Source organism: Vidua chalybeata, chromosome 18 (assembly GCF_026979565.1).
Source record: "Vidua chalybeata isolate OUT-0048 chromosome 18, bVidCha1 merged haplotype, whole genome shotgun sequence".
Taxonomy (NCBI): domain Eukaryota; kingdom Metazoa; phylum Chordata; class Aves; order Passeriformes; family Viduidae; genus Vidua; species Vidua chalybeata.
In genome coordinates this window covers 14,294,665-14,320,587 of record NC_071547.1, presented here as the reverse complement: position 1 = coordinate 14,320,587, position 25,923 = coordinate 14,294,665, and the positions used below count along the sequence as shown (strand labels likewise).

At 50.4% G+C, this 25,923-nt stretch overlaps 2 protein-coding genes across 11 annotated transcripts; one reads left to right on the top strand and one right to left on the bottom strand.

Annotated features, from left to right (window-relative positions):
- Positions 1–6,788: 6,788 nt before the first annotated feature.
- Positions 6,789–10,372, bottom strand: LOC128797234 (coiled-coil domain-containing protein 81-like). Of its 4 annotated transcripts, none has more exons than XM_053959609.1 (10): positions 10,302–10,372; positions 9,853–10,109; positions 9,250–9,335; positions 9,017–9,090; positions 8,820–8,934; positions 8,502–8,625; positions 8,313–8,429; positions 7,636–7,772; positions 7,392–7,526; positions 6,789–6,930 (listed from the first exon to the last, which is right to left on the bottom strand). In XM_053959609.1, the coding sequence occupies exons 1-10, from the start codon at positions 10,345–10,347 to the stop codon at positions 6,906–6,908; spliced, it is 1,116 nt and encodes a 371-aa protein (XP_053815584.1). In that variant the 5' UTR covers positions 10,348–10,372; the 3' UTR covers positions 6,789–6,905. The 4 variants fall into 4 exon arrangements, with proteins under 4 accessions (XP_053815584.1, XP_053815583.1, XP_053815585.1 ...); XM_053959608.1 differs by lacking the exon at positions 6,789–6,930 and adding an exon at positions 6,937–7,267; XM_053959610.1 differs by lacking the exon at positions 6,789–6,930 and adding an exon at positions 6,937–7,267 and having other exon boundaries at positions 8,820–8,916.
- Positions 10,373–10,689: 317 nt separating this feature from the next.
- LOC128797376 (coiled-coil domain-containing protein 81-like) lies at positions 10,690–25,923 on the top strand. Of its 7 annotated transcripts, none has more exons than XM_053959852.1 (13): positions 10,690–10,863; positions 11,294–11,355; positions 12,248–12,401; positions 12,594–12,850; positions 13,368–13,453; positions 13,613–13,686; positions 13,769–13,883; positions 14,078–14,201; positions 14,274–14,390; positions 14,931–15,067; positions 15,177–15,311; positions 25,400–25,602; positions 25,743–25,923. In XM_053959852.1, exons 1-12 carry the CDS (start codon positions 10,785–10,787, stop codon positions 25,530–25,532), a joined length of 1,473 nt encoding a protein of 490 aa, XP_053815827.1. In that variant the 5' UTR covers positions 10,690–10,784; the 3' UTR covers positions 25,533–25,602; positions 25,743–25,923. The 7 variants fall into 7 exon arrangements, with proteins under 7 accessions (XP_053815827.1, XP_053815830.1, XP_053815826.1 ...); XM_053959855.1 differs by having other exon boundaries at positions 11,240–11,355; positions 12,594–12,661; XM_053959851.1 differs by having other exon boundaries at positions 11,240–11,355; positions 13,787–13,883.

The window sequence follows — 25,923 nt, the reverse complement described above, 5'->3', positions numbered from 1 at the left end:
CCTTTGGGGTCACTTGATGTCACCTGAGTTGACCTGGGATTGTTTTTAGCTTCCACTGCATGTATGTTCACAATGGTTTATCCCTCTCTACTGCCCTTGTGCCTTTTTGGTTCCTCCCTGGTTTTCCCATCAGCAGCTGTGTGTCCATCAATCCCAAAAACCCTGACTCATGCCCCTGACCCCTCTCAGGTGACTAGTCCATCCTTCCCCTCTGTCTCAAAGCTTCTGCCGGGGTCGCTGGGTGACTGGATGATGGCCTGGGTTCCCTCCCCACCTCCCTCCTAAGTGGATACCTCGGCTGTCCTTCCCTCGGAGGGCCACACCCATGTCTTTTCCCATTGGCTGATCGGGTTTCCCCGCCCACCCTATATCAGGGACCTTTTCGAGTGCTGTTGGGCTCTGGGGCTTTCCTCGGAGTCACAATAAATCTTGGACCTACCCCCAGAAAAGTGTCGCCTCCTTCCTTGCCGGTGGGATCAGCAGTGTCCTCAGACCCACGAAGGCACTGTCTAAAGCCCAGCTGGGTTCAGCAGGGAGTGCCTCTCACTGCCTTATTGCCCTGAAAAGAGCTAGCTGGGGCTAGCAAGGGATCTGCTCTTGCCAAGCTGGGACGAGACACGGCAGTTTGGCGTCCATCGGGGAGCCAGAAAAGCTCTAACCCCATGGACAGAAGAATCCTGAGGTCCTTGGGGACCCTGGACTTAATCTTCACTGGCCGTCAAACTACCTCTGGTGGGAGCAGCACTCCCGGGGGAAAGCTCCGGCAATTCCTAAAGGCACCATAGGAATCGGAAATTCCATCAGCATTCCACTGCCCGAGGTTTTTTTTTATCTTGTTCTGCCTTTCCCTGGTCGGCTTACAGGGTAAGTTGTTCTGAGGGGGTTTTTTCTTCTGTCTCTTTTGGGTGGGTTTCCTCTTCCTCAAGGGGTAGGGGGAGGTTTCCCTTTTGGTGGGTTTTCTTTTCCGTGGGGGAAAGATTCCCAAAACTCCCTTTCCCGGGGTGCTGGGGGGTTCGAGGGGCAGTTTATTTAAACCGGCAGCAACAGGCTTTGATTTTTTTTCTTCTTTTTCTCGGCAGGTGGTTTTTCTGCAGTACACTTTAACATCTTTCAGCATGGGTGCTAAGCTAACAATGCCGCAGAGGAGGCTTTATAATCAAGTTCTGGGAATACTTGTTGGGGAAAATAAAAAGTTTTAAAAAAGGAATGTAAAAAGGTTTGCTCAGTGGCTGTTGTAGTGCTTCCCAGATATTCCGGCTTCCAAATTGTTTGAAACCCCTTTTTGGGATCAGGTCGGTAGGGAAATTTTGAAACAGGGAGACCCCTCCCTCTCAAAATTTACCTATTTGTCCCTCCAAATTCGTGATATTATTAAAAATAACTATGAAGCACCACCACAGCCATCGCTAGATAGATCAATCCCCAACTGTGACCCCAGTTCTACAAATCCTATTCCTCTTTCCTTTCCCTCTACCCCAAAACCGGGAATTCTTAGACGAGCATCCCGGCTAAGCCTGCAGGATTCTTCTGGCTCCTTTAAAAATTCCCGGGACCCCTGTCAGAACAGTGCAGGCCACACTGCTCTGAATCCTTCCCCTATCCCTATATCCCCACTCTGTTCAGCCCCATCCAATGTTAGTTTTAATTTTCCTGACCCTGTTTCTCAAAAAATTCCTTCCCCTCGGAGGCACAAAATGGCAGCCGCCATGTGGTGGCTCCAGCCATGTGCTCTCTTCACCATGTGGCACAAGATGGCGGCGGCCAACATACAGGCTTCTCCCAACATACAGGCTCCTTCTTCCCACAATCCTTTTCGCGTTCCTTCCCGAAACCTCTTCCGGTCTCCAAACCCTCCCCCCGATCCCTCCTCCCCTAATGAATCATGCATGTCCTTGCCCTTCGACTCCACCCCTTGGGGGAGTTCGTCACCAGCCACTCCCCTGGTGCTGACTCAGCTCCCTCCACCCCCTCCCCCGATCCCCGCAACCTCTCTCCCGGTTCCCACGGTCCGGGCTCTGGGGGGGGGGGGGGGGGGGGGTGGGGGGTGGGAGCCGTGACCCGCCTCATTCCCTGCCTACCTTCACCGCTAAGCTAAGCCTAGCAGGAGAGTCAGGCAAGGGAGCTTGGCCGGAGTTCGAGTGTAAGGCTCGGCAGGACGTTCGACCTTACCTCGGCAGGGAGACCAAGCTTCCTAAGCCTAGTAAGAAGGTTAGGCAAAAGGCCAAGTAAGAGTTTGGGCCGGACTTAGCAGGGGTACAAGCCTAGAAAGTCCATCAAGAAGTTCAAAACTTAGGCCAAAGAGCAAAAGAACAGAAAACAATAGATGAGAGTGTGACTAGTGATTGTCCTGGCCAAGAGACAATGTAAAGTGCCAAGAGGGTAGGACCAAGAGTGGGAATTTAGTTAAAAGAGATTAAGTTTAGTCAAGTGATTCAGAATGCTAAGTTGGGAGGGGCCAGATGACCTTTAGCTGCCTGACAGTATATTCCATTTTAGATAGAAGCACCATTTAAGGTATATATTTTTTTGGTTTTGAGGCCTGAAAATGGGAAGAGGTTATAGTAAAGGAGCAAATCCTTCCAAAGCAAAGAGAATTCCCCCTAACAGCCCCTTGGGGCAACTGTTAGACCAATGGGATTCTCGGGAGACCACAAAGGGTCTAGACAAGAGTAAGATGATACATTACAGTATAGAAGTATGGCCGAAGTTAGAATTACAGGGAGAGTGGCCACGGTATGGAACCCGAGATCAGTGGATGTGTAATCAGTTAAACCAACACAAAACAAAACAAAACAAAAACAAACAAACAAACAAACAAAACAAACCCAAAAACCAAAAAAAAAAAAACAAAAAAAGTGCAAGAGGACCTTGATATAGAACAACTATCTTATGCAGCTTGCTGGCTGGAGAATTCTATAAATAATGAGACTGAGAATATGCAAGTTACAAAGAAATAGAGAGGAAGACAAAGAGAATAGAGAGGGGGAGACTAGAAAAATAAAGGAAGGGGACCCCCTCGATTACCTGCCCCCTTCTGCTCCTGTTACTTCTCCAACAGTTTCCGCAGTTGGTCCTTCAGCCCCTCCTATTGAGTCCCTGATTTCTTTCCCCCGTTTTCCCACCTCTGTTCCATCGTCCCTTCCCCTAGTTTCCTCAACCATCTCCCCAACTCCCTCTTCTCCTTCTCCAGCTGGAGTTTCCTTGCCTCCTCCCACTTGGGAGCTGAGGCCACCCTTGCCCAGTGTTGGTTCACCACCTGGCATGCCCCCTGGCCTCCAGGGTCTGTCTCCACTACTATTTCCCTGCCTGGTGTCTTAGAAAAAGGGCCGTATTGTAGCACCCAATCCAAAGCACCAAGGGTGGAGGGGCTCTTTCCCCTTAGAGGGATTCCTATGGGTAGAGCAGCTGGGGGAATTAGGTTTGTGGATGCACCTTTGGCAGCTTCCGAAGTGCGGGGATTTGGGAAAGAGCTAAGAAATTTAGTGGAAGACCCCGTTGGAATATCTAGCCAGTTGGACTGATTTCTAGGGCTGAGTATTTGTACCTGGGGAGACCTGAGCTATTCTAAGCATTCTGTTCTCTCCAAGAGAGGTCCAGATGATCCGAGCGGCAGGGGTGAAGATATGGGAAAGAGAGGGTGGACTGGGGCCCCAAGGGAACCAGGGGATGCCCTTGGTGGACCCCAACTGGAGTCCCAGCCAGCAAGAAGGTAGGCAAAACATGGGAGACTATAGGGCCCTCATGATAAGAGGGATCAAAGAGTATCCCTAGGGGAAGCAACACAAAATTGGCCTTTGATGGTACTCAGGAGAAGGATGAGACCCCGGCAATTTGGCTTAACCGACTAAAACGAAATTTCCAGTTGTATTCAAATATAGACCCAGATAGCCCAGAGGGTCAAGTCCTCTTAAAGGTCTAGTTTGTCACCAAATCCTGGCCCGATATTAGACAAAAACTAGAAAAGATAGAGGACTGGCAAGAAAAGAACATGAATGAGTTGCTCAAAGAAGCCCTAAGAATGTATTTAAGCGGGAAAGATAAAAAAAAAAAGCCAATAGCCTACCTCTCAAAACTACTAGACCCAGTAGCCAGAGGATGGCCAACTTGCCTGCAAGTAATCACAGCAGCTATCCTGATAAAAGAAGCCCAAAAGTTGATCCTGCAAGGGAAAACTAAAGTACAGACATTTACTAGTGATCGTGGATCACCTCACTCACTGGGTGGAGGCTTTCCCAACCAAAAAGGAAACTGCGCAGGAAGTTGCAAGAATAATCTTAGAAAACATACCACGATATGGGCTAGTCAATAACATTGACTTGGACCGAGGTCCACGTCAATAACGTTGACTTGGACCGAGGTCCACATTTTGTCGCTCAAACTTTACATCAAGTAACAAAAGCCCTGGGGATAAGGTGGAGGTTGCACACCCCATGGCATCCTCAAAGCTCTAGAAGAGTGGAAAGGATGAATAGAACTCTTAAAAATGTGTTAAATAAATTAATTGAAGAAACAAAGATGAATTGGCTCAGGTGTTTACCTCTCATTCTCTTGTGCATCAGAACCAGACCTCGGTCCGACATAGGGGTCCTCTCCCTATGAAATAATGTTTGGACTCCCTTTTTTTTAATCACCCCTTTCAGTACAGCAGATTATCTGAAAGGGGAGGCAGCAACTCAGAAATATTTAGAGGTCATAGGAAAATCCCTAGAAGGCCTCCGAAAGAAGGGGTATCTCTCCGAAACTTCCCCTCTGGACGCCAATGCCCACAACATCAGTCCTGGGGATAGGGTGTTGATAAAGTCCTGGAACACTACCACTCCATTAACCCCCAAATTCGAAGGACCTTTCCAGGTGCTACTCACCACACACACTGTGGTGCGGACCCAAGAAAAAGGCTGGACCCACGTCACCAGAGTCAAAGGACCAGTGCCAACCCCAGACGCCAGACCAGACCCAACAGTGTCACCCGCCTCTTCTTGTGCATGGACAGTAATTAAGAAACCAGAGGACTTAAAATTAACTTTAAAGAAGACTTGCTAGAGGCTGATATACAGTAAGGTGTTAATAACTGTTTCTGAGTTAAAGTACCATAGAAAAGGTTTAAGTACTTGGTAATTGTTTAATAAGACTAAGTGTTCTTTAGCCAAAGGAGTTAACTGAAAAAAAAATTTAATTAGAATATTATTAAGTCTTACTTGGTTTCTAAAGAACACGAGAATTACCATCAGACATGAGTAAAAGCATACAAATGCCAAAAGAAGTGAGCCCTCAAAAGCCAAAGACGGAGGGATTTGTAATTAACAGTTTCCACGTGTTCCCCAGAGATGCGGGCAGGGCCTTCCTAGTTCCCATGGCAACACTAAAAAAACTACTAACTCTAGCTAAGTACTGATATTGAAATGCTAATTAGCTAATTGCTCTGTTTGTTTTCTCTAAACTACCTGGAGATAACTGGCCTCCCACCCCTCCACACTGCCATTCTGGGACTAACATGCAAATAAAAACCCCTTAGAATCATGGGAGTATTTTTAGGAGATAAAAAGGACTATAAATCAAAAACTGAACACAGTAGAGGAGTCTAGACAAATGCCCTAGCTGAGGAAGAGGGAAACACATCCCCTGATTGACTTTTACCCGTTGCCATCATCTAAGAAAGAATAGACTAGGTTAGGCTGTGAGAAGCAGGGAGACAGAAGCAGAGAGAGAGAGAGAGCCCTGATGCTGCCACCACAGGAGGAGTGGGGACAGCTGTTGTTCTGGACTTCAGCAACAGACTCTACACACCACGCCTTCTCACCCTCTGGCCACCAGTGTGCCACAAGGAAAGAAGAAAGGACAGCTGCCGCTGCGCTGGACTTCAGTGACAGACTCTGCACGCCTCCTTCCTTTCGGCCGCCTGGGAAAGCTACAACTGCGGGGGTGAGCTCTGCATCGAGCCCCCTGCCCAGCTGATCTTTTTAATAAAGAGCTGAACATTAATAATAAAGGCATTAGCCCTGTTCATTTCACTGACCTCAACATTTCCAAACTTTGCAGGATTTCTCCAAAACTACAGATGTCAGACACTAGGAACCTCTGTGACCTTAAAGCCCCAAACCCCAGCTCTAAGTAGATCCCCAGAGCCCGGGGAAATGACTTCTTTTTCCCATGGAAAACGGCCTCTCTTTGCAGCCACTCGCACTGGCCCACAGTGGCATCCTGACCTCAATATTTGCAAACATTGCAGGATTTCTCCAAAACTGTCTCCTGCAGTGCTGCCAGTGCCCCCTCCAGTCTCCCAAGTGTGCCTCGCTGCTCTCCAGCGCCCCCCCCTTCCAGTGTTTCCCAGTCTCTCCACTTGGATGGTGGCACTTCACTGGGCAGTGACATCCCAGCAGGCATCAATGGTCCCGTGGGTGATCATTGCTCCCCAGGCACCTCTCCCTCTTGGTTCCATACCACCTGTGCCAGGAAATGCACTCTGGAGATCTCTCAGATGTCTGGATTCTCCTGTCAGGTACCAGGGGAAGTTGGGGGGCTTGGGGGGCTGGCACAGGTCCCACATGAGGACCAGGGCTTGTGAAGGAGCCTCACCTGCCTGTTCCTCCTGAAGAGCAGGTACCTGCAAACATGGCACCCACCTTGGGCTATTCTGCTGCTCAGTCCCACCCTGAGCAGGAGGCAAAGAGGCAAACCCACCTCCTCACCCTCCTGAAGAGCCCATGTCCCCCCACAAGGCCCCCCTCCTTGTCCCAGCCCCCGTGGTCCCAGCCGTTACACAGCTTCATCACCAGGCCTAGGCCACTCAGTCCAGGTGGGAACAGAGGTATTTATTTTGTATCCACAGGTGGACCTCAGCAGGTGAGCAGCCTCCCAGCCCCATCACCAGCAGCCTCTGCTGCAGCCACAGCTCCAGCCCCAACCCTTCATGCGCTGGACCAGCACTTGGAGCTGAGGTGAGAGGGAGAGAGAGAAAGAGAGGTGTCCGATCAAACAGGCAGGCAGAAGGCAGAGAATTTCTGCAAGATTGGCTCAGGCCACCTGGGATCAGATCACGTCAAGGCGTCCATGGAGATGCCTCTGGTGATTTCCCAACCCGTGAGAAGGTCCCTGGTGCACCTGAGGCAAAGCCAGGTTGGTCTGAGACTTTGGGTGTCCCATACCGATGTCCCACTCAGGACAAGGTGTTGTGGGGTAGGACTCTGCCAGGGAAGGACATGCTCTCAGGTTTGGGAAGGGGACGGCCTGCCATCAAGGTCCCTCTGTCGTCAGCCAGGACTTTTCTGTCCTACATGGGAAGCCGATGCTGAGTGTCCAGGTAGGTGCCAGGGGAGTCTAGACCTAGCACCACTTCTGTCCCCCGGGGCTGCCTCAGCGGAGGAACGTGGGAAATTTCATTCCTGTGGAGTTACCTGCAGAACTGCCTCTGCTGCTCCTGCCGCCCCTGCCGCCGCCGGTTGTTCTCAGCCAAAAACATGAAGATGTTCCTCTGTGTCTGATGTGGCTCCAGCCCATGGAGCACCTGGATGGCTCGTGGGGTAAGGTGTCTGCAACAACAGGGAATCATCATCCCAGAGCTGCCAGCTGCCTCTCCCCTCACCCTACCCTGCGCCCACACAGACCCACATCCACCCACCTGGTCCCGCATTCACCCACCTGGTCCCAGGCTGGAATATCTCTGCCATTTTCTCTGTGGGGAGGGGGGTTCTAGCCGTCCCCCGCCTCACAGTGACCCCCTTTCTTGGGGGCTGGGATGGACAGTGCAGAGCCCAAGCACCTCCAATGCCAAATACCTGCCAAGGAGGGGACACTCTCAGCAAACCAGAGATGCCACTTCACAGAAGACCGCTGGAAAAGTGGGAGCCAGGAGACTTGGCACCCCACCATGGCTGATGGCTGCTTTTGCCTCCCAGAGTTCTCCCTTGTGGAACATATAGGTAAATCCCTGCCCTGCACCTGGGCGACCTCCAACTGCATCCCTGGGACACCCATCTCTCTGAGTCCTAAGAGTCCACTTGAAGCCTCAGGACACCCTAATCCCATCTGAGACCCCTCTCTTAATCTGGATCCCCAGGGACTCCTATCACGTGGGGTCCTAAGAGTCCCCCCCAGTCCCCAGGGACTACCCCCAAACTAGCCTAGGAGTGCCCAAAATCCCCCTGGGACACCCTAAGCCCTCAAGAAGCATCCAGCCCCTCTCCAAGGGACCTGTCCCATGCCTCATCAGTCCTTTGTAGTCCCTCCTGACCTTCAATTCCACCCTCTGTGCCCCTGTCCCAGAGGGGTTCTATGGGCAGCCAGGGTGACCTGACACAGAGGGTCTCTGCCCCTACCTGCGGCATCTGTTGGTCCTCCCCAGCAGCCCAGGCTTCCCATGCTGCCCATTCCACCTTCTGTTCTCTCCAGTGGGAGTTCCCATGCTCCCATTCTGCATACAGCTGCGAGATCTCCTGGAAGTGTCAGGCATGATTAGGCTCAGCTTTTGAGGGGCTTCCTTCAGGTCTGATCTATCTGGCACAAACCTGCAGTGCTCTTTGGCAGTTCTCAGAAGCCAAGAGTGTGATGTCAGGCCTGGCTGAAGGAGCTAACTCCTGCCCACCTGCCTCCCTCATCCTCGGAGAGCTGGCTGGGCATGGGGCGAGCACACTGCAGAAATACCAGCAGTCATCAGCATGAGTGTGGGGCAGATAGGGAACCTGTTTCCCTCGGGGCCTCAGGTGTTCAGGAGAAGTTGGGAGCTAGGGCTGTTCCCGTGGACTTTCCTACACAGTCCAAGTGTCTGAGGGGGATTTCACCCAGGGTGCAAGGATCCCTCCAAACCATTGCCATGAGAGTTTCACCTGGCAGGTGGCTTTGACCTTGGCTCTTGCTGCCTCATGCCTGGCCTCTGGTATGGTAGCACAAGGAGGGAAAACTTTCCAGGATGCTCTTGTTCCCCTGGGAAAGGAGGAAGCTCTTGGGAGCAGTCTGTGAGGTTGTGTGGTCACAGGATGTGATCACCCCATGTGTGACAGAGCAGCAGGAACCCATTCCATACCTGTTCTGACCCTGTGTTTCTCTGCAGCCTTTGTATGTTGGGTGGAAAAAGCATCGGACACAGCGAGCTGAAACCTGGAATCACAGAACGACAATATCCTGAATTGGAAGGGACCCACAAGAATAAGTGAGGCCAACTCCAGAAGCAAATGATGCCACAGGCTTGAGGAATGGCAGAGTCCACACTCTTCAGGCAATGAAGGAACCAGAAAATCAACAAGGAAATGCACTCACCTGGGGAACATGTGGGCCTGTGCAGCCTGCACCCCCTGAGCAGTGGTCACTCCATTGCTGACACCAGAACCCGGCATACTTAGCCTCTGCAGAGTGACAGGGAGCTGTCAGGAAATTCCATGGAGAAAGCAGACAGGTCTCCTGCTCCTATAGGAGCCACTTCTCCAAATTCCTCTTCCCAAGTCTCATTCGTGAACATCATGGAATCAAAGAACCAATAAGATTGGAAGAACCCTTGGAGGCTGACAAGTCCAACAGTGGCCACATCCACATGTCTCTTAAATCCCTCCAGGGATGACGAGTCCACCACTGCCCTGGGCAGCCTGTTCAGGGGTGGACAGCCTCTTACATTAAATTTTCCCTAAAATCCCACCTAAACCTCTCCTGGTGCAATTTGTCTTTTGTTATCTGGGAGAACAGGCTCACCCCAACCTGGCTTCACCCTCCTTTCATGCAGATGCAGAGAGCAAAAAGGTCCCCCCAAAACTCCTTTTCTTCAGGCTTTTCTTCCTCATGAGACTTGTACTTCAGACCTTTTCCCAACCTCTCTGCCCTTCTCTGGGCACTCTCCAGCACTTCAATGCCCCCCAGATTCCAGCTCACTGTGAGCAGCAGAGCCACCCAGGTGTCCTGAATCTCCAGTCCTGTAATGCAGCTGCAGTGGAACTGCATGCACAGGACATTGTCCTGGCAGGACAGGATGCCAATATTCTCAAAGGCGAACGTGGGGCGCTGCCTGTCCCTCAGCTGGAAGGAGTACAAGAGAATGGTCTCCTCCACACAGCCCCTCACCACGTCGGGTGGGAGGGAATTGGTCTGGGACAACCACCAGTAATCCAATGGCATGATCATGATGTCACCTGCAAAGAATAGAGCATTCTCACTACCACAGCTGAGCAAATTTTCACATGGGATTCATGGCAAAATGTCAGAAAGACAGGTTTGGTCTGGGGGCAACTCAAGCTGTCCTCCAACTTTGGAGGCGATTCCCCCCTCCCCAAAGAGCAGAGCACACACAGTCCCTCCAAATGTGGAGCTAGATCCCTTCTCACCAGGGATCATCACTGCTGGGAACACCAGCTCCCGTAGACAGGACATGTCCAGCTGGAAAAAAGCCCAGAAAATTGATTATTCTTCATCATTTTTAATAGATATTATTGATGAATTTTTATTTTTATATGTTTGTTTTGGTTATTAGCTATGATTTTCTCTAGGAAGGCAGCCCAGCTCAGCAGCAATGACACCTCTTGACAACTGGCAACACCTGAGGTGGGCCAGGACAGACTCTTCCTTCCACAACCCCCTTCCCCATCTCCAAGGTGCCATCTTTCTGCTGACATCACAATGCACCTCCCCAGGCTACCAGTGACATTGCAAGGTGGCACTCCCCATGGTAACAACTGGGGGCTGCTGGGCACTGCCTGTAGCCTCAAGCAGGGTTGGGGGGTTGTTCTGGTGGGTGTGGGAGCTTTAATGGGAGGGGCCTCAGGGACAGGCAGGGCAGGGGCTGATTGGAGAGGAATTTGGAGAGCAAGATGGAGGGGTGCTGTACCATCAGCATCAGCAAGAAGCAGAGTTACTTGTTCCCCACACTCCTGCGTCTCTCCACCAAAGGTAAGGGTTTTGGCAGCCCCCCAGGGGCCAGAAGGAGGGTTGGACAGGGTTGGGGCTGCTCTGAGGGTCCCATGGGCTCAGCATGTCTCCCTGTTTGGGCCAGCTTCCGAGCTGTGGGAGCTGTGACCTCTCAAGGTTCTGGCTCTTATGGGAGGTCTCACAGTTCCTGCTGGGCTCTCAGGAGCCAGCTGGGTTTTGAGTTGCCATTTCCTTTTGGGGGTTAGATTACCACAGCCCTGGTTCTGAGGCCTTTTCACACCCCCAGTTCTGCCCCAGCCCTGCCTGGGGAGTACAGGGAACCCAGCTCCCCTGGGGAGTGGAACCAGGGGCACAGTCCAGTCCAGGCTCTTTGTAAGTCCCATCTATCACTCCACAGAGCTCCCCAAAATGCCACGAGTGCAACCTGACACCTCTTTCTGGTACTTTCCAGAGGTAGTGGATATCTGGGATGTCGTGTCTGCCTACATCCTACGACAGATGAAGCTGGACAAGGTTGGCTGGTGTCTTGGACCCCTGTGGTCCCCCTCCCCGAGAGATGCGTCATGGCACCACCCTGAGAGAGCTCACCTTAGTGTGCCCTGATCTGCCAGGGGTGGAGAGACCTAGCAGAGAGATACAGGATCCTGCTGGGTCCATGCCAAGGATCATCCCTGGGAATCTTTCCCTGGTTTGGAATGGCTTGGGTTCTTCTTTAGCTGAAGAATTTTGGTGAATATTTTGAAGAGGGAAAGTAAAAAAATTGAGAACAGGGTTTTTCCCCCAGTTTTCACATTTCCGTTTGTCAGAGACTGGATTAGAACAATGTCTCGAGACGTCTTCCACTTGTAATGCCAGTGTCTGTGTCTGGTGGGAGGGGCAGGCCAGGCTTTGCATAATGAAGCCCCCAGCCTGCAGCTGGGCTGTCAATCATAGCACCTAGGGGGCGGTGCTAACCTGCCCTCTAGTTGAGTGGCCAGCAGTCCCACCTGGGGCATGGGCCCACAAAGGCCCAAGTACTTAAAACAGGCTGACCACAAGGTAGGCAGCATGTCTGAGACTCTGGGGGGAACCCAGGAGCTGGTAGCTATATGTGTGTTTTGCTGTACCTTTTCTGTCTCTCCTTCTAATCCTCTTTTCATGGAACCTTTTTGGCTAAATGCTAAGTAATGGGGTGATTGATAATTGGTTTTATGTTGAATTTGTTAGTGTATTTATTCTTTTGCCAAAGTTTCCTTAGTTTACTGTATTTTTGCCTTTTATGTGATCTTTCACCTCTTGAGAATAGCTGGTGGGGATTTCTCCTTTGCACCAGCTAGAGTAGTAAAGGAGCCTTGAGTTTAACCCCTAGATTCAAAGGTCTGTGATGTGACAGCTATCTCAACTGTTTTGTTTTCTTCCTGGGCAGGGAGTTCTTGTCCCAGGTCTTGGGACCTTTGCTGTGGTCTGTGAGCAAGTCAACAGCACAGAAGAGGTGTATGTGGTTCGAAGACCCGTGTTCCAGCTGGACATGGACATGTCCTGTCTACGGGAGCTGGTGTTCCCAGCAGTGATGATCCCTGGTGAGAAGGGATCTAGCTCCACATTTGGAGGGACTGTGTGTGCTCTGCTCTTTGGGGAGGGGGGAATCGCCTCCAAAGTTGGAGGACAGCTTGAGTTGCCCCCAGACCAAACCTGTCTTTCTGACATTTTGCCATGAATCCCATGTGAAAATTTGCTCAGCTGTGGTAGTGAGAATGCTCTATTCTTTGCAGGTGACATCATGATCATGCCATTGGATTACTGGTGGTTGTCCCAGACCAATTCCCTCCCACCCGACGTGGTGAGGGGCTGTGTGGAGGAGACCATTCTCTTGTACTCCTTCCAGCTGAGGGACAGGCAGCGCCCCACGTTCGCCTTTGAGAATATTGGCATCCTGTCCTGCCAGGACAATGTCCTGTGCATGCAGTTCCACTGCAGCTGCATTACAGGACTGGAGATTCAGGACACCTGGGTGGCTCTGCTGCTCACAGTGAGCTGGAATCTGGGGGGCATTGAAGTGCTGGAGAGTGCCCAGAGAAGGGCAGAGAGGTTGGGAAAAGGTCTGAAGTACAAGTCTCATGAGGAAGAAAAGCCTGAAGAAAAGGAGTTTTGGGGGGACCTTTTTGCTCTCTGCATCTGCATGAAAGGAGGGTGAAGCCAGGTTGGGGTGAGCCTGTTCTCCCAGATAACAAAAGACAAATTGCACCAGGAGAGGTTTAGGTGGGATTTTAGGGAAAATTTAATGTAAGAGGCTGTCCACCCCTGAACAGGCTGCCCAGGGCAGTGGTGGACTCGTCATCCCTGGAGGGATTTAAGAGACATGTGGATGTGGCCACTGTTGGACTTGTCAGCCTCCAAGGGTTCTTCCAATCTTATTGGTTCTTTGATTCCATGATGTTCACGAATGAGACTTGGGAAGAGGAATTTGGAGAAGTGGCTCCTATAGGAGCAGGAGACCTGTCTGCTTTCTCCATGGAATTTCCTGACAGCTCCCTGTCACTCTGCAGAGGCTAAGTATGCCGGGTTCTGGTGTCAGCAATGGAGTGACCACTGCTCAGGGGGTGCAGGCTGCACAGGCCCACATGTTCCCCAGGTGAGTGCATTTCCTTGTTGATTTTCTGGTTCCTTCATTGCCTGAAGAGTGTGGACTCTGCCATTCCTCAAGCCTGTGGCATCATTTGCTTCTGGAGTTGGCCTCACTTATTCTTGTGGGTCCCTTCCAATTCAGGATATTGTCGTTCTGTGATTCCAGGTTTCAGCTCGCTGTGTCCGATGCTTTTTCCACCCAACATACAAAGGCTGCAGAGAAACACAGGGTCAGAACAGGTATGGAATGGGTTCCTGCTGCTCTGTCACACATGGGGTGATCACATCCTGTGACCACACAACCTCACAGACTGCTCCCAAGAGCTTCCTCCTTTCCCAGGGGAACAAGAGCATCCTGGAAAGTTTTCCCTCCTTGTGCTACCATACCAGAGGCCAGGCATGAGGCAGCAAGAGCCAAGGTCAAAGCCACCTGCCAGGTGAAACTCTCATGGCAATGGTTTGGAGGGATCCTTGCACCCTGGGTGAAATCCCCCTCAGACACTTGGACTGTGTAGGAAAGTCCACGGGAACAGCCCTAGCTCCCAACTTCTCCTGAACACCTGAGGCCCCGAGGGAAACAGGTTCCCTATCTGCCCCACACTCATGCTGATGACTGCTGGTATTTCTGCAGTGTGCTCGCCCCATGCCCAGCCAGCTCTCCGAGGATGAGGGAGGCAGGTGGGCAGGAGTTAGCTCCTTCAGCCAGGCCTGACATCACACTCTTGGCTTCTGAGAACTGCCAAAGAGCACTGCAGGTTTGTGCCAGATAGATCAGACCTGAAGGAAGCCCCTCAAAAGCTGAGCCTAATCATGCCTGACACTTCCAGGAGATCTCGCAGCTGTATGCAGAATGGGAGCATGGGAACTCCCACTGGAGAGAACAGAAGGTGGAATGGGCAGCATGGGAAGCCTGGGCTGCTGGGGAGGACCAACAGATGCCGCAGGTAGGGGCAGAGACCCTCTGTGTCAGGTCACCCTGGCTGCCCATAGAACCCCTCTGGGACAGGGGCACAGAGGGTGGAATTGAAGGTCAGGAGGGACTACAAAGGACTGATGAGGCATGGGACAGGTCCCTTGGAGAGGGGCTGGATGCTTCTTGAGGGCTTAGGGTGTCCCAGGGGGATTTTGGGCACTCCTAGGCTAGTTTGGGGGTAGTCCCTGGGGACTGGGGGGGACTCTTAGGACCCCACGTGATAGGAGTCCCTGGGGATCCAGATTAAGAGAGGGGTCTCAGATGGGATTAGGGTGTCCTGAGGCTTCAAGTGGACTCTTAGGACTCAGAGAGATGGGTGTCCCAGGGATGCAGTTGGAGGTCGCCCAGGTGCAGGGCAGGGATTTACCTATATGTTCCACAAGGGAGAACTCTGGGAGGCAAAAGCAGCCATCAGCCATGGTGGGGTGCCAAGTCTCCTGGCTCCCACTTTTCCAGCGGTCTTCTGTGAAGTGGCATCTCTGGTTTGCTGAGAGTGTCCCCTCCTTGGCAGGTATTTGGCATTGGAGGTGCTTGGGCTCTGCACTGTCCATCCCAGCCCCCAAGAAAGGGGGTCACTGTGAGGCGGGGGACGGCTAGAACCCCCCTCCCCACAGAGAAAATGGCAGAGATATTCCAGCCTGGGACCAGGTGGGTGAATGCGGGACCAGGTGGGTGGATGTGGGTCTGTGTGGGCGCAGGGTAGGGTGAGGGGAGAGGCAGCTGGCAGCTCTGGGATGATGATTCCCTGTTGTTGCAGACACCTTACCCCACGAGCCATCCAGGTGCTCCATGGGCTGGAGCCACATCAGACACAGAGGAACATCTTCATGTTTTTGGCTGAGAACAACCGGCGGCGGCAGGGGCGGCAGGAGCAGCAGAGGCAGTTCTGCAGGTAACTCCACAGGAATGAAATTTCCCACGTTCCTCCGCTGAGGCAGCCCCGGGGGACAGAAGTGGTGCTAGGTCTAGACTCCCCTGGCACCTACCTGGACACTCAGCATCGGCTTCCCATGTAGGACAGAAAAGTCCTGGCTGACGACAGAGGGACCTTGATGGCAGGCCGTCCCCTTCCCAAACCTGAGAGCATGTCCTTCCCTGGCAGAGTCCTACCCCACAACACCTTGTCCTGAGTGGGACATCGGTATGGGACACCCAAAGTCTCAGACCAACCTGGCTTTGCCTCAGGTGCACCAGGGACCTTCTCACGGGTTGGGAAATCACCAGAGGCATCTCCATGGACGCCTTGACGTGATCTGATCCCAGGTGGCCTGAGCCAATCTTGCAGAAATTCTCTGCCTTCTGCCTGCCTGTTTGATCGGACACCTCTCTTTCTCTCTCTCCCTCTCACCTCAGCTCCAAGTGCTGGTCCAGCGCATGAAGGGTTGGGGCTGGAGCTGTGGCTGCAGCAGAGGCTGCTGGTGATGGGGCTGGGAGGCTGCTCACCTGCTGAGGTCCACCTGTGGATACAAAATAAATACCTCTGTTCCCACCTGGACTGAGTGGCCTAGGCCTGGTGATGAAGCTGTGTAACGGCTGGGACCACGGGGGCTGGGACAAGGAGGGGGGCCTTGTGGGGGGACATGGGCTCTTCAGGAGGGTGAGGAGGTGGGTTTGCCTCTTTGCCTCCTGCTCAGGGTGGGACTGAGCAGCAGAATAGCCCAAGGTGGGTGCCATGTTTGCAGGTACCTGCTCTTCAGGAGGAACAGGCAGGTGAGGCTCCTTCACAAGCCCTGGTCCTCATGTGGGACCTGTGCCAGCCCCCCAAGCCCCCCAACTTCCCCTGGTACCTGACAGGAGAATCCAGACATCTGAGAGATCTCCAGAGTGCATTTCCTGGCACAGGTGGTATGGAACCAAGAGGGAGAGGTGCCTGGGGAGCAATGATCACCCACGGGACCATTGATGCCTGCTGGGATGTCACTGCCCAGTGAAGTGCCACCATCCAAGTGGAGAGACTGGGAAACACTGGAAGGGGGGGGCGCTGGAGAGCAGCGAGGCACACTTGGGAGCACTGGAGGGGGCACTGGCAGCACTGCAGGAGACAGTTTTGGAGAAATCCTGCAATGTTTGCAAATATTGAGGTCAGGATGCCACTGTGGGCCAGTGCGAGTGGCTGCAAAGAGAGGCCGTTTTCCATGGGAAAAAGAAGTCATTTCCCCGGGCTCTGGGGATCTACTTAGAGCTGGGGTTTGGGGCTTTAAGGTCACAGAGGTTCCTAGTGTCTGACATCTGTAGTTTTGGAGAAATCCTGCAAAGTTTGGAAATGTTGAGGTCAGTGAAATGAACAGGGCTAATGCCTTTATTATTAATGTTCAGCTCTTTATTAAAAAGATCAGCTGGGCAGGGGGCTCGATGCAGAGCTCACCCCCGCAGTTGTAGCTTTCCCAGGCGGCCGAAAGGAAGGAGGCGTGCAGAGTCTGTCACTGAAGTCCAGCGCAGCGGCAGCTGTCCTTTCTTCTTTCCTTGTGGCACACTGGTGGCCAGAGGGTGAGAAGGCGTGGTGTGTAGAGTCTGTTGCTGAAGTCCAGAACAACAGCTGTCCCCACTCCTCCTGTGGTGGCAGCATCAGGGCTCTCTCTCTCTCTCTGCTTCTGTCTCCCTGCTTCTCACAGCCTAACCTAGTCTATTCTTTCTTAGATGATGGCAACGGGTAAAAGTCAATCAGGGGATGTGTTTCCCTCTTCCTCAGCTAGGGCATTTGTCTAGACTCCTCTACTGTGTTCAGTTTTTGATTTATAGTCCTTTTTATCTCCTAAAAATACTCCCATGATTCTAAGGGGTTTTTATTTGCATGTTAGTCCCAGAATGGCAGTGTGGAGGGGTGGGAGGCCAGTTATCTCCAGGTAGTTTAGAGAAAACAAACAGAGCAATTAGCTAATTAGCATTTCAATATCAGTACTTAGCTAGAGTTAGTAGTTTTTTTAGTGTTGCCATGGGAACTAGGAAGGCCCTGCCCGCATCTCTGGGGAACACGTGGAAACTGTTAATTACAAATCCCTCCGTCTTTGGCTTTTGAGGGCTCACTTCTTTTGGCATTTGTATGCTTTTACTCATGTCTGATGGTAATTCTCGTGTTCTTTAGAAACCAAGTAAGACTTAATAATATTCTAATTAAATTTTTTTTTCAGTTAACTCCTTTGGCTAAAGAACACTTAGTCTTATTAAACAATTACCAAGTACTTAAACCTTTTCTATGGTACTTTAACTCAGAAACAGTTATTAACACCTTACTGTATATCAGCCTCTAGCAAGTCTTCTTTAAAGTTAATTTTAAGTCCTCTGGTTTCTTAATTACTGTCCATGCACAAGAAGAGGCGGGTGACACTGTTGGGTCTGGTCTGGCGTCTGGGGTTGGCACTGGTCCTTTGACTCTGGTGACGTGGGTCCAGCCTTTTTCTTGGGTCCGCACCACAGTGTGTGTGGTGAGTAGCACCTGGAAAGGTCCTTCGAATTTGGGGGTTAATGGAGTGGTAGTGTTCCAGGACTTTATCAACACCCTATCCCCAGGACTGATGTTGTGGGCATTGGCGTCCAGAGGGGAAGTTTCGGAGAGATACCCCTTCTTTCGGAGGCCTTCTAGGGATTTTCCTATGACCTCTAAATATTTCTGAGTTGCTGCCTCCCCTTTCAGATAATCTGCTGTACTGAAAGGGGTGATTAAAAAAAAGGGAGTCCAAACATTATTTCATAGGGAGAGGACCCCTATGTCGGACCGAGGTCTGGTTCTGATGCACAAGAGAATGAGAGGTAAACACCTGAGCCAATTCATCTTTGTTTCTTCAATTAATTTATTTAACACATTTTTAAGAGTTCTATTCATCCTTTCCACTCTTCTAGAGCTTTGAGGATGCCATGGGGTGTGCAACCTCCACCTTATCCCCAGGGCTTTTGTTACTTGATGTAAAGTTTGAGCGACAAAATGTGGACCTCGGTCCAAGTCAACGTTATTGACGTGGACCTCGGTCCAAGTCAATGTTATTGACTAGCCCATATCGTGGTATGTTTTCTAAGATTATTCTTGCAACTTCCTGCGCAGTTTCCTTTTTGGTTGGGAAAGCCTCCACCCAGTGAGTGAGGTGATCCACGATCACTAGTAAATGTCTGTACTTTAGTTTTCCCTTGCAGGATCAACTTTTGGGCTTCTTTTATCAGGATAGCTGCTGTGATTACTTGCAGGCAAGTTGGCCATCCTCTGGCTACTGGGTCTAGTAGTTTTGAGAGGTAGGCTATTGGCTTTTTTTTTTTATCTTTCCCGCTTAAATACATTCTTAGGGCTTCTTTGAGCAACTCATTCATGTTCTTTTCTTGCCAGTCCTCTATCTTTTCTAGTTTTTGTCTAATATCGGGCCAGGATTTGGTGACAAACTAGACCTTTAAGAGGACTTGACCCTCTGGGCTATCTGGGTCTATATTTGAATACAACTGGAAATTTCGTTTTAGTCGGTTAAGCCAAATTGCCGGGGTCTCATCCTTCTCCTGAGTACCATCAAAGGCCAATTTTGTGTTGCTTCCCCTAGGGATACTCTTTGATCCCTCTTATCATGAGGGCCCTATAGTCTCCCATGTTTTGCCTACCTTCTTGCTGGCTGGGACTCCAGTTGGGGTCCACCAAGGGCATCCCCTGGTTCCCTTGGGGCCCCAGTCCACCCTCTCTTTCCCATATCTTCACCCCTGCCGCTCGGATCATCTGGACCTCTCTTGGAGAGAACAGAATGCTTAGAATAGCTCAGGTCTCCCCAGGTACAAATACTCAGCCCTAGAAATCAGTCCAACTGGCTAGATATTCCAACGGGGTCTTCCACTAAATTTCTTAGCTCTTTCCCAAATCCCCGCACTTCGGAAGCTGCCAAAGGTGCATCCACAAACCTAATTCCCCCAGCTGCTCTACCCATAGGAATCCCTCTAAGGGGAAAGAGCCCCTCCACCCTTGGTGCTTTGGATTGGGTGCTACAATACGGCCCTTTTTCTAAGACACCAGGCAGGGAAATAGTAGTGGAGACAGACCCTGGAGGCCAGGGGGCATGCCAGGTGGTGAACCAACACTGGGCAAGGGTGGCCTCAGCTCCCAAGTGGGAGGAGGCAAGGAAACTCCAGCTGGAGAAGGAGAAGAGGGAGTTGGGGAGATGGTTGAGGAAACTAGGGGAAGGGACGATGGAACAGAGGTGGGAAAACGGGGGAAAGAAATCAGGGACTCAATAGGAGGGGCTGAAGGACCAACTGCGGAAACTGTTGGAGAAGTAACAGGAGCAGAAGGGGGCAGGTAATCGAGGGGGTCCCCTTCCTTTATTTTTCTAGTCTCCCCCTCTCTATTCTCTTTGTCTTCCTCTCTATTTCTTTGTAACTTGCATATTCTCAGTCTCATTATTTATAGAATTCTCCAGCCAGCAAGCTGCATAAGATAGTTGTTCTATATCAAGGTCCTCTTGCACTTTTTTTGTTTTTTTTTTTTGGTTTTTGGGTTTGTTTTGTTTGTTTGTTTGTTTGTTTTTGTTTTGTTTTGTTTTGTGTTGGTTTAACTGATTACACATCCACTGATCTCGGGTTCCATACCGTGGCCACTCTCCCTGTAATTCTAACTTCGGCCATACTTCTATACTGTAATGTATCATCTTACTCTTGTCTAGACCCTTTGTGGTCTCCCGAGAATCCCATTGGTCTAACAGTTGCCCCAAGGGGCTGTTAGGGGGAATTCTCTTTGCTTTGGAAGGATTTGCTCCTTTACTATAACCTCTTCCCATTTTCAGGCCTCAAAACCAAAAAAATATATACCTTAAATGGTGCTTCTATCTAAAATGGAATATACTGTCAGGCAGCTAAAGGTCATCTGGCCCCTCCCAACTTAGCATTCTGAATCACTTGACTAAACTTAATCTCTTTTAACTAAATTCCCACTCTTGGTCCTACCCTCTTGGCACTTTACATTGTCTCTTGGCCAGGACAATCACTAGTCACACTCTCATCTATTGTTTTCTGTTCTTTTGCTCTTTGGCCTAAGTTTTGAACTTCTTGATGGACTTTCTAGGCTTGTACCCCTGCTAAGTCCAGCCCAAACTCTTACTTGGCCTTTTGCCTAACCTTCTTACTAGGCTTAGGAAGCTTGGTCTCCCTGCCGAGGTAAGGTCGAACGTCCTGCCGAGCCTTACACTCGAACTCCGGCCAAGCTCCCTTGCCTGACTCTCCTGCTAGGCTTAGCTTAGCGGTGAAGGTAGGCAGGGAATGAGGCGGGTCACGGCTCCCACCCCCCACCCCCCCCCCCCCCCACCCAGAGCCCGGACCGTGGGAACCGGGAGAGAGGTTGCGGGGATCGGGGGAGGGGGTGGAGGGAGCTGAGTCAGCACCAGGGGAGTGGCTGGTGACGAACTCCCCCAAGGGGTGGAGTCGAAGGGCAAGGACATGCATGATTCATTAGGGGAGGAGGGATCGGGGGGAGGGTTTGGAGACCGGAAGAGGTTTCGGGAAGGAACGCGAAAAGGATTGTGGGAAGAAGGAGCCTGTATGTTGGGAGAAGCCTGTATGTTGGCCGCCGCCATCTTGTGCCACATGGTGAAGAGAGCACATGGCTGGAGCCACCACATGGCGGCTGCCATTTTGTGCCTCCGAGGGGAAGGAATTTTTTGAGAAACAGGGTCAGGAAAATTAAAACTAACATTGGATGGGGCTGAACAGAGTGGGGATATAGGGATAGGGGAAGGATTCAGAGCAGTGTGGCCTGCACTGTTCTGACAGGGGTCCCGGGAATTTTTAAAGGAGCCAGAAGAATCCTGCAGGCTTAGCCGGGATGCTCGTCTAAGAATTCCCGGTTTTGGGGTAGAGGGAAAGGAAAGAGGAATAGGATTTGTAGAACTGGGGTCACAGTTGGGGATTGATCTATCTAGCGATGGCTGTGGTGGTGCTTCATAGTTATTTTTAATAATATCACGAATTTGGAGGGACAAATAGGTAAATTTTGAGAGGGAGGGGTCTCCCTGTTTCAAAATTTCCCTACCAACCTGATCCCAAAAAGGGGTTTCAAACAATTTGGAAGGCACTGTCCTTCTCCTTCATGAGCCCACCTCCCAAATTCAGATACTACCTCCAAAATTTGAACACGTGCAGGGATTGATCCCACACAAAAGGTGTGAGGGCAGAAAGGTCCTGGCCTTTCCCTCTCCTGGGCAGAAAAGGCACCAACACATCTCTGTGTTCTCCAGTCTGGTTGTCGGTGGCTTTGTGACGATCAAGGCTTATTGCATCTAGAACTAGAATCACAGCCAAAATATCAAGGGGTTTGTTGCAATTGATACAGACAAGACACCTCTTTCTTTGTGCAGAATAGCCGAATTTTTATTGCACACAGCTCATTTTTATGTGGTATCAGAAGGCATTGTGTTTGAATTTAGTTGGCCAGCAATCCAGTGAACAGTTCATTGGTTGGTAATGGCTGGTGTACATGTCCATCAAACTTTTTTCTTTCTAGATGTTTTTACATTCTTTCTTCACGGATTCTCACGGGATGGACTTCTTATTTTTGTATGTACAAACTGTTTTCTTGCAAGAATAGATTGTTATGCAAACTGATTCTCATTCTTATAATTATTTTCTTATGGGAACTTAACAGGCTAGCTTACTTAGAATAGCAAGGCCTGAACTATGTTTTACAAGGTCTTTCTTTTATACGGTTTTACTTGTTGTAAAATGTTGAAAATCGTTCCTTAACAAACAAGGAATGATTTTTTTTCCTCCGTAAAATTCCATCTTTTAATAGAATCCCACACCATTTTCTGATTGATTTTGTATGGTGCCACCTGATGTGTCTTTTCAGAGGTGGTTTGGTTCGGGTTTTTCCCCCCCTCTTCATCATTCACCAGTGACTAACCATGTCACTTAGCACAGTGGCAGGGCACTACAGAAACAAGGTGCGAAGCAATGCTGAGGATCCAGGATGCCCATGTCCCCCATTTTAGCATCTTTCTGGCAACAGCGGGAAATCCAAATGACAACATCCTTTCAAATGCACTTCATCAGTCACAGGAAGCTAGGAATGACCTTCCCTGAAACTTTGAGCATGGCACGTTTATGCATGCAAGTTACTCCTGGGGAGGAAGCAGAGGAAAATTTTCCACAATGAGAACAATCAGCCACTGGAATAATCACCCCAGGGAAGTAGTGGATTCCTTAACATTGGATGCTTTTGAGATTCAGCTGGACTGGGTGCTGGACCAGTCTTGTCTAGATTGTGCTTTTGCCAGGAAAGGCTGGTGCTGGATCCTTGAGGTCCATTCCAAACTGGGATTCCATGAGTTTATGAAATCAAACAACATGCTCCCTATGCTCTGCCAAACCTTTTCTGAACATAACACCCAAAGATAGGTCTCACTTTTTCTCTAGAAGCTATCTTCCTAGAGTCACTGCTGGTTTTCCATCCCTCAGAGCTGACCGAGCAAGGACTCATAGGACCAGCTCTGCCTCTAGGAGAGCAAGTGGCACTGGCCAGTGACAGAGTGTATATCAAATGCTGCAAGACAAAGCTTATGAAGCAGGTGTTGTCCAAGTTCTGGAGCTCCCCCCACCCTGACACTGGCTGGTTGCTGCCAGGCTACACAAAGCTTCTGCAGGGGAAACAGGACCCTTTGTGGTCGAGTTACTCCCTCACTAAGGCCTGCAAAGAAATCAGATGCCGATGGACAAGAAAAGCTTCTTGTGGCTGAAGAAAGGCTTTTCACAAAGTATTCTTCTGCACCCAAAAGACCCAGCTCTCACCTATAATCCAAGCACACAGCAGAGGTGGCCATTCTCCTTCACCCCTCCACACACAGCTCTGGAAAAGGGCTATTTCTTTTTGCTCACATGCAAGAAGCTGCTTTTCTCTAACTCTGGCCAACTTTCTTTCTGCCCAGAGCCTTGCATCTGATCACTAGTCTGATTAGTCACCATTCATTTCTACAGGGAATCACCTGGTAAGGAGTGTTCAGAGGAAAGACAGAAAAAGGCAAGTGACTAGCACACAAGGCAACCTCACTCATTGTGCCTTCCTCCAACGCGTCTTGTCTTTTGGGGAATTTGGTACTGTCTTTGGGTGATTTTATGATGATGCTTTATTCCCTAATCGTCTGCTTTATGTCCAGAAAATGAGTGCTGCAGCTTTAATATGGATCCAGAGGTGGGGTGGGGAGCCTTGGGTTCCTGTGGGGGCTCTGTTCAAGCTCTCTCCCTGGGTTCTCCTGACAGTGTGGACCAGGACGCTACATTGTTCCTTTTGTTGGATTGTTGTTTCCACACCCCACACCCCCCCGCCCCCCAGCAAAAGGGTTTTTCCCTTCTGTCATGGGTTGGTGCTGGTGCAGTGCCAGTGCACCCATGAAAATGTATTTTTCTCAAATGGCTGCTGTGAGATGTGACCAGAAACAGAGCAGAGCAGGCTCAAGCTTAGAAATAAAGAAAAAACTTTATTAACCTACACTGTAAAAAAGGAACACACAGGAAAACAGAATGAAAACCTTCCAAAACATTTCTCCTCCTCCTACCCTATTTCCACCAAAGCACAGTGAGACAAAACCTTGGATTCTCAATCAAGTTACCACCTCTCAGATAATCAATTCTCAGTTCATCAAGGGAGAGAGGAGTCCCTCTTGTACCATAGTCTCCCACAGAAAACACAGTTGAAACCTCTTATGTTTCCATGTCACACATGGCACTGCCCGGAGAAAATCTGCCATCGTGACATCCTCCTTCCAGGTCACAGTGCTCTCGCCACCATCCATGGACCAAAACTGCTTATAGGGTTCCTTTTAAGGATGCTTTGCCAAGTACCAAAAAACAACAATTTCTCATTTTGGGACAACAGTCCCCCCCATTTTCTCCTCCCCTGGGGCCGAGGGTCTTGAGAACAGAGATCTTCTTCCCTAAAGACAGAGGACACCACCACACCCTCCTCATCTTTCTGTGTTCACTTCACTCTTGCACATGACATCACCCCAGCAGGTCACTCTCACTCCTGCACTGGCAGTCACTGAAGCAGGTCGCTCTCTTGGCTCAAGCCATTGCATCCCCCTAAATGCAGTCTCTGTATCACAGGAAAATTGTTCAGTCTATGGCTATACTAGAAAAAGTCCAGCCAAAGGCTACTCCATCATCTCTTCCCACCTAGGATTCTTTCCCATCTTCTTCTGACATCTCAGGCCCCAGGCTGTCTCCCTTCTCTTTCAGATCAAGGAGGATTAGTTGTTTTGCAAAGTTTTTTGGTCCAAGAAAGGGTTAAAGTCTCGGGCTCTGCTGCCCCCAGGACGCCTGAAATCTCACAGCAGCCTGCACAGGACTCCCATGGCTGGGCACCTTCCTCCCCCTCCTTCTCTTTCTCCTCTGCTGGCAGTATGCTGGCACATGATACCAAATTTCAAGGTGGCCCAAGCGCTCCCTCTCTCTGGGAGGGCTGCCCGGGACATCTCAGTGTTTCTCCACCCCTCCGTCCTGCAGGGGCCAGCCCGGTTCCATTCCCTTCACCCCCTTTCCCTGTCCAGGGCTCCTGGCCTACCTCTCCTAGGCCGCATGGCTTCCCCTCCCCCGCCCAGCTTGTGGCTAGGCCAGTGGAGGTCTGAACTCTTCACTGAGTGGAACTAAAGAGAAAGTTCCCCTGGGCATTCTGTGCTCTTAACCCCTGTGTTCTGAGAGGTGTGTCCATGTCTTCAGTGGTTACACCAGGTGTCAATATTCAAATTGGACCACTGATTGGTTTGGCTATAACTTCAGGAGAAAACTCACTTCCTTGTCAACCTATGACACTCCACCCCTAGAGAGCTCCCCTGGGCGTGCACTCACAGCCAAGTGAGTTTTCTTGTGAAGTTAAAAGATATATTTTCATGGGTGCACTGGCACCGCGCCAGCGCCAACCCATGACACCTTCTCTTCCCCTAGTCTGGAGGCTGTACCAGGAATCGTCTCGGCAATTTGTTTATTTTTCTGTGAACTGGTTTGGCTTTTTTTTTTTTTTTTTCCTTGCTTCAGCTCTCCTGGGAGCCAGCAGGACCACCCCAAACCTGAGACCTCGAAGGAGCTGAACCGACACGAGAAAGGACATTTAAATCCACCAACTTTGGCTGCTGCAAGAAGACCCATGCCAGAAATCCAACAGCTGTGAACTCTTTTCTCCTCCCGTCCCCATAGACAAAGAAGGGTGGTTGCAATCTTTGCCTTGGCCATGCAGCAAGGTGGGGGTGTGCTGAAGGATTTAAACTTTTTTTTTTTCCTTTTCCTTTTCTTTTTTTTCCTCCTGTGCTTTGTGGGCACCCTTATTGGTTTTTTTCTACTGTTAATAAAAAATTTCTTTTTTTTTCACTTTCACCCCCAGGTATTGTGAAAAATGTTTTTGTGATTCGTGTCAACTGGCAATGGAATCAGTCGAAAGTGGATACGTTCCCTGGGATAACTACAAAGAACGGTTTTGAAATTTTCTGACCGAATAGCCAAATAAAGCACCGAACAAGAAAATAGAAGAAGTATAGTAGAGTATAGAGATGAGGTGGCAAAAA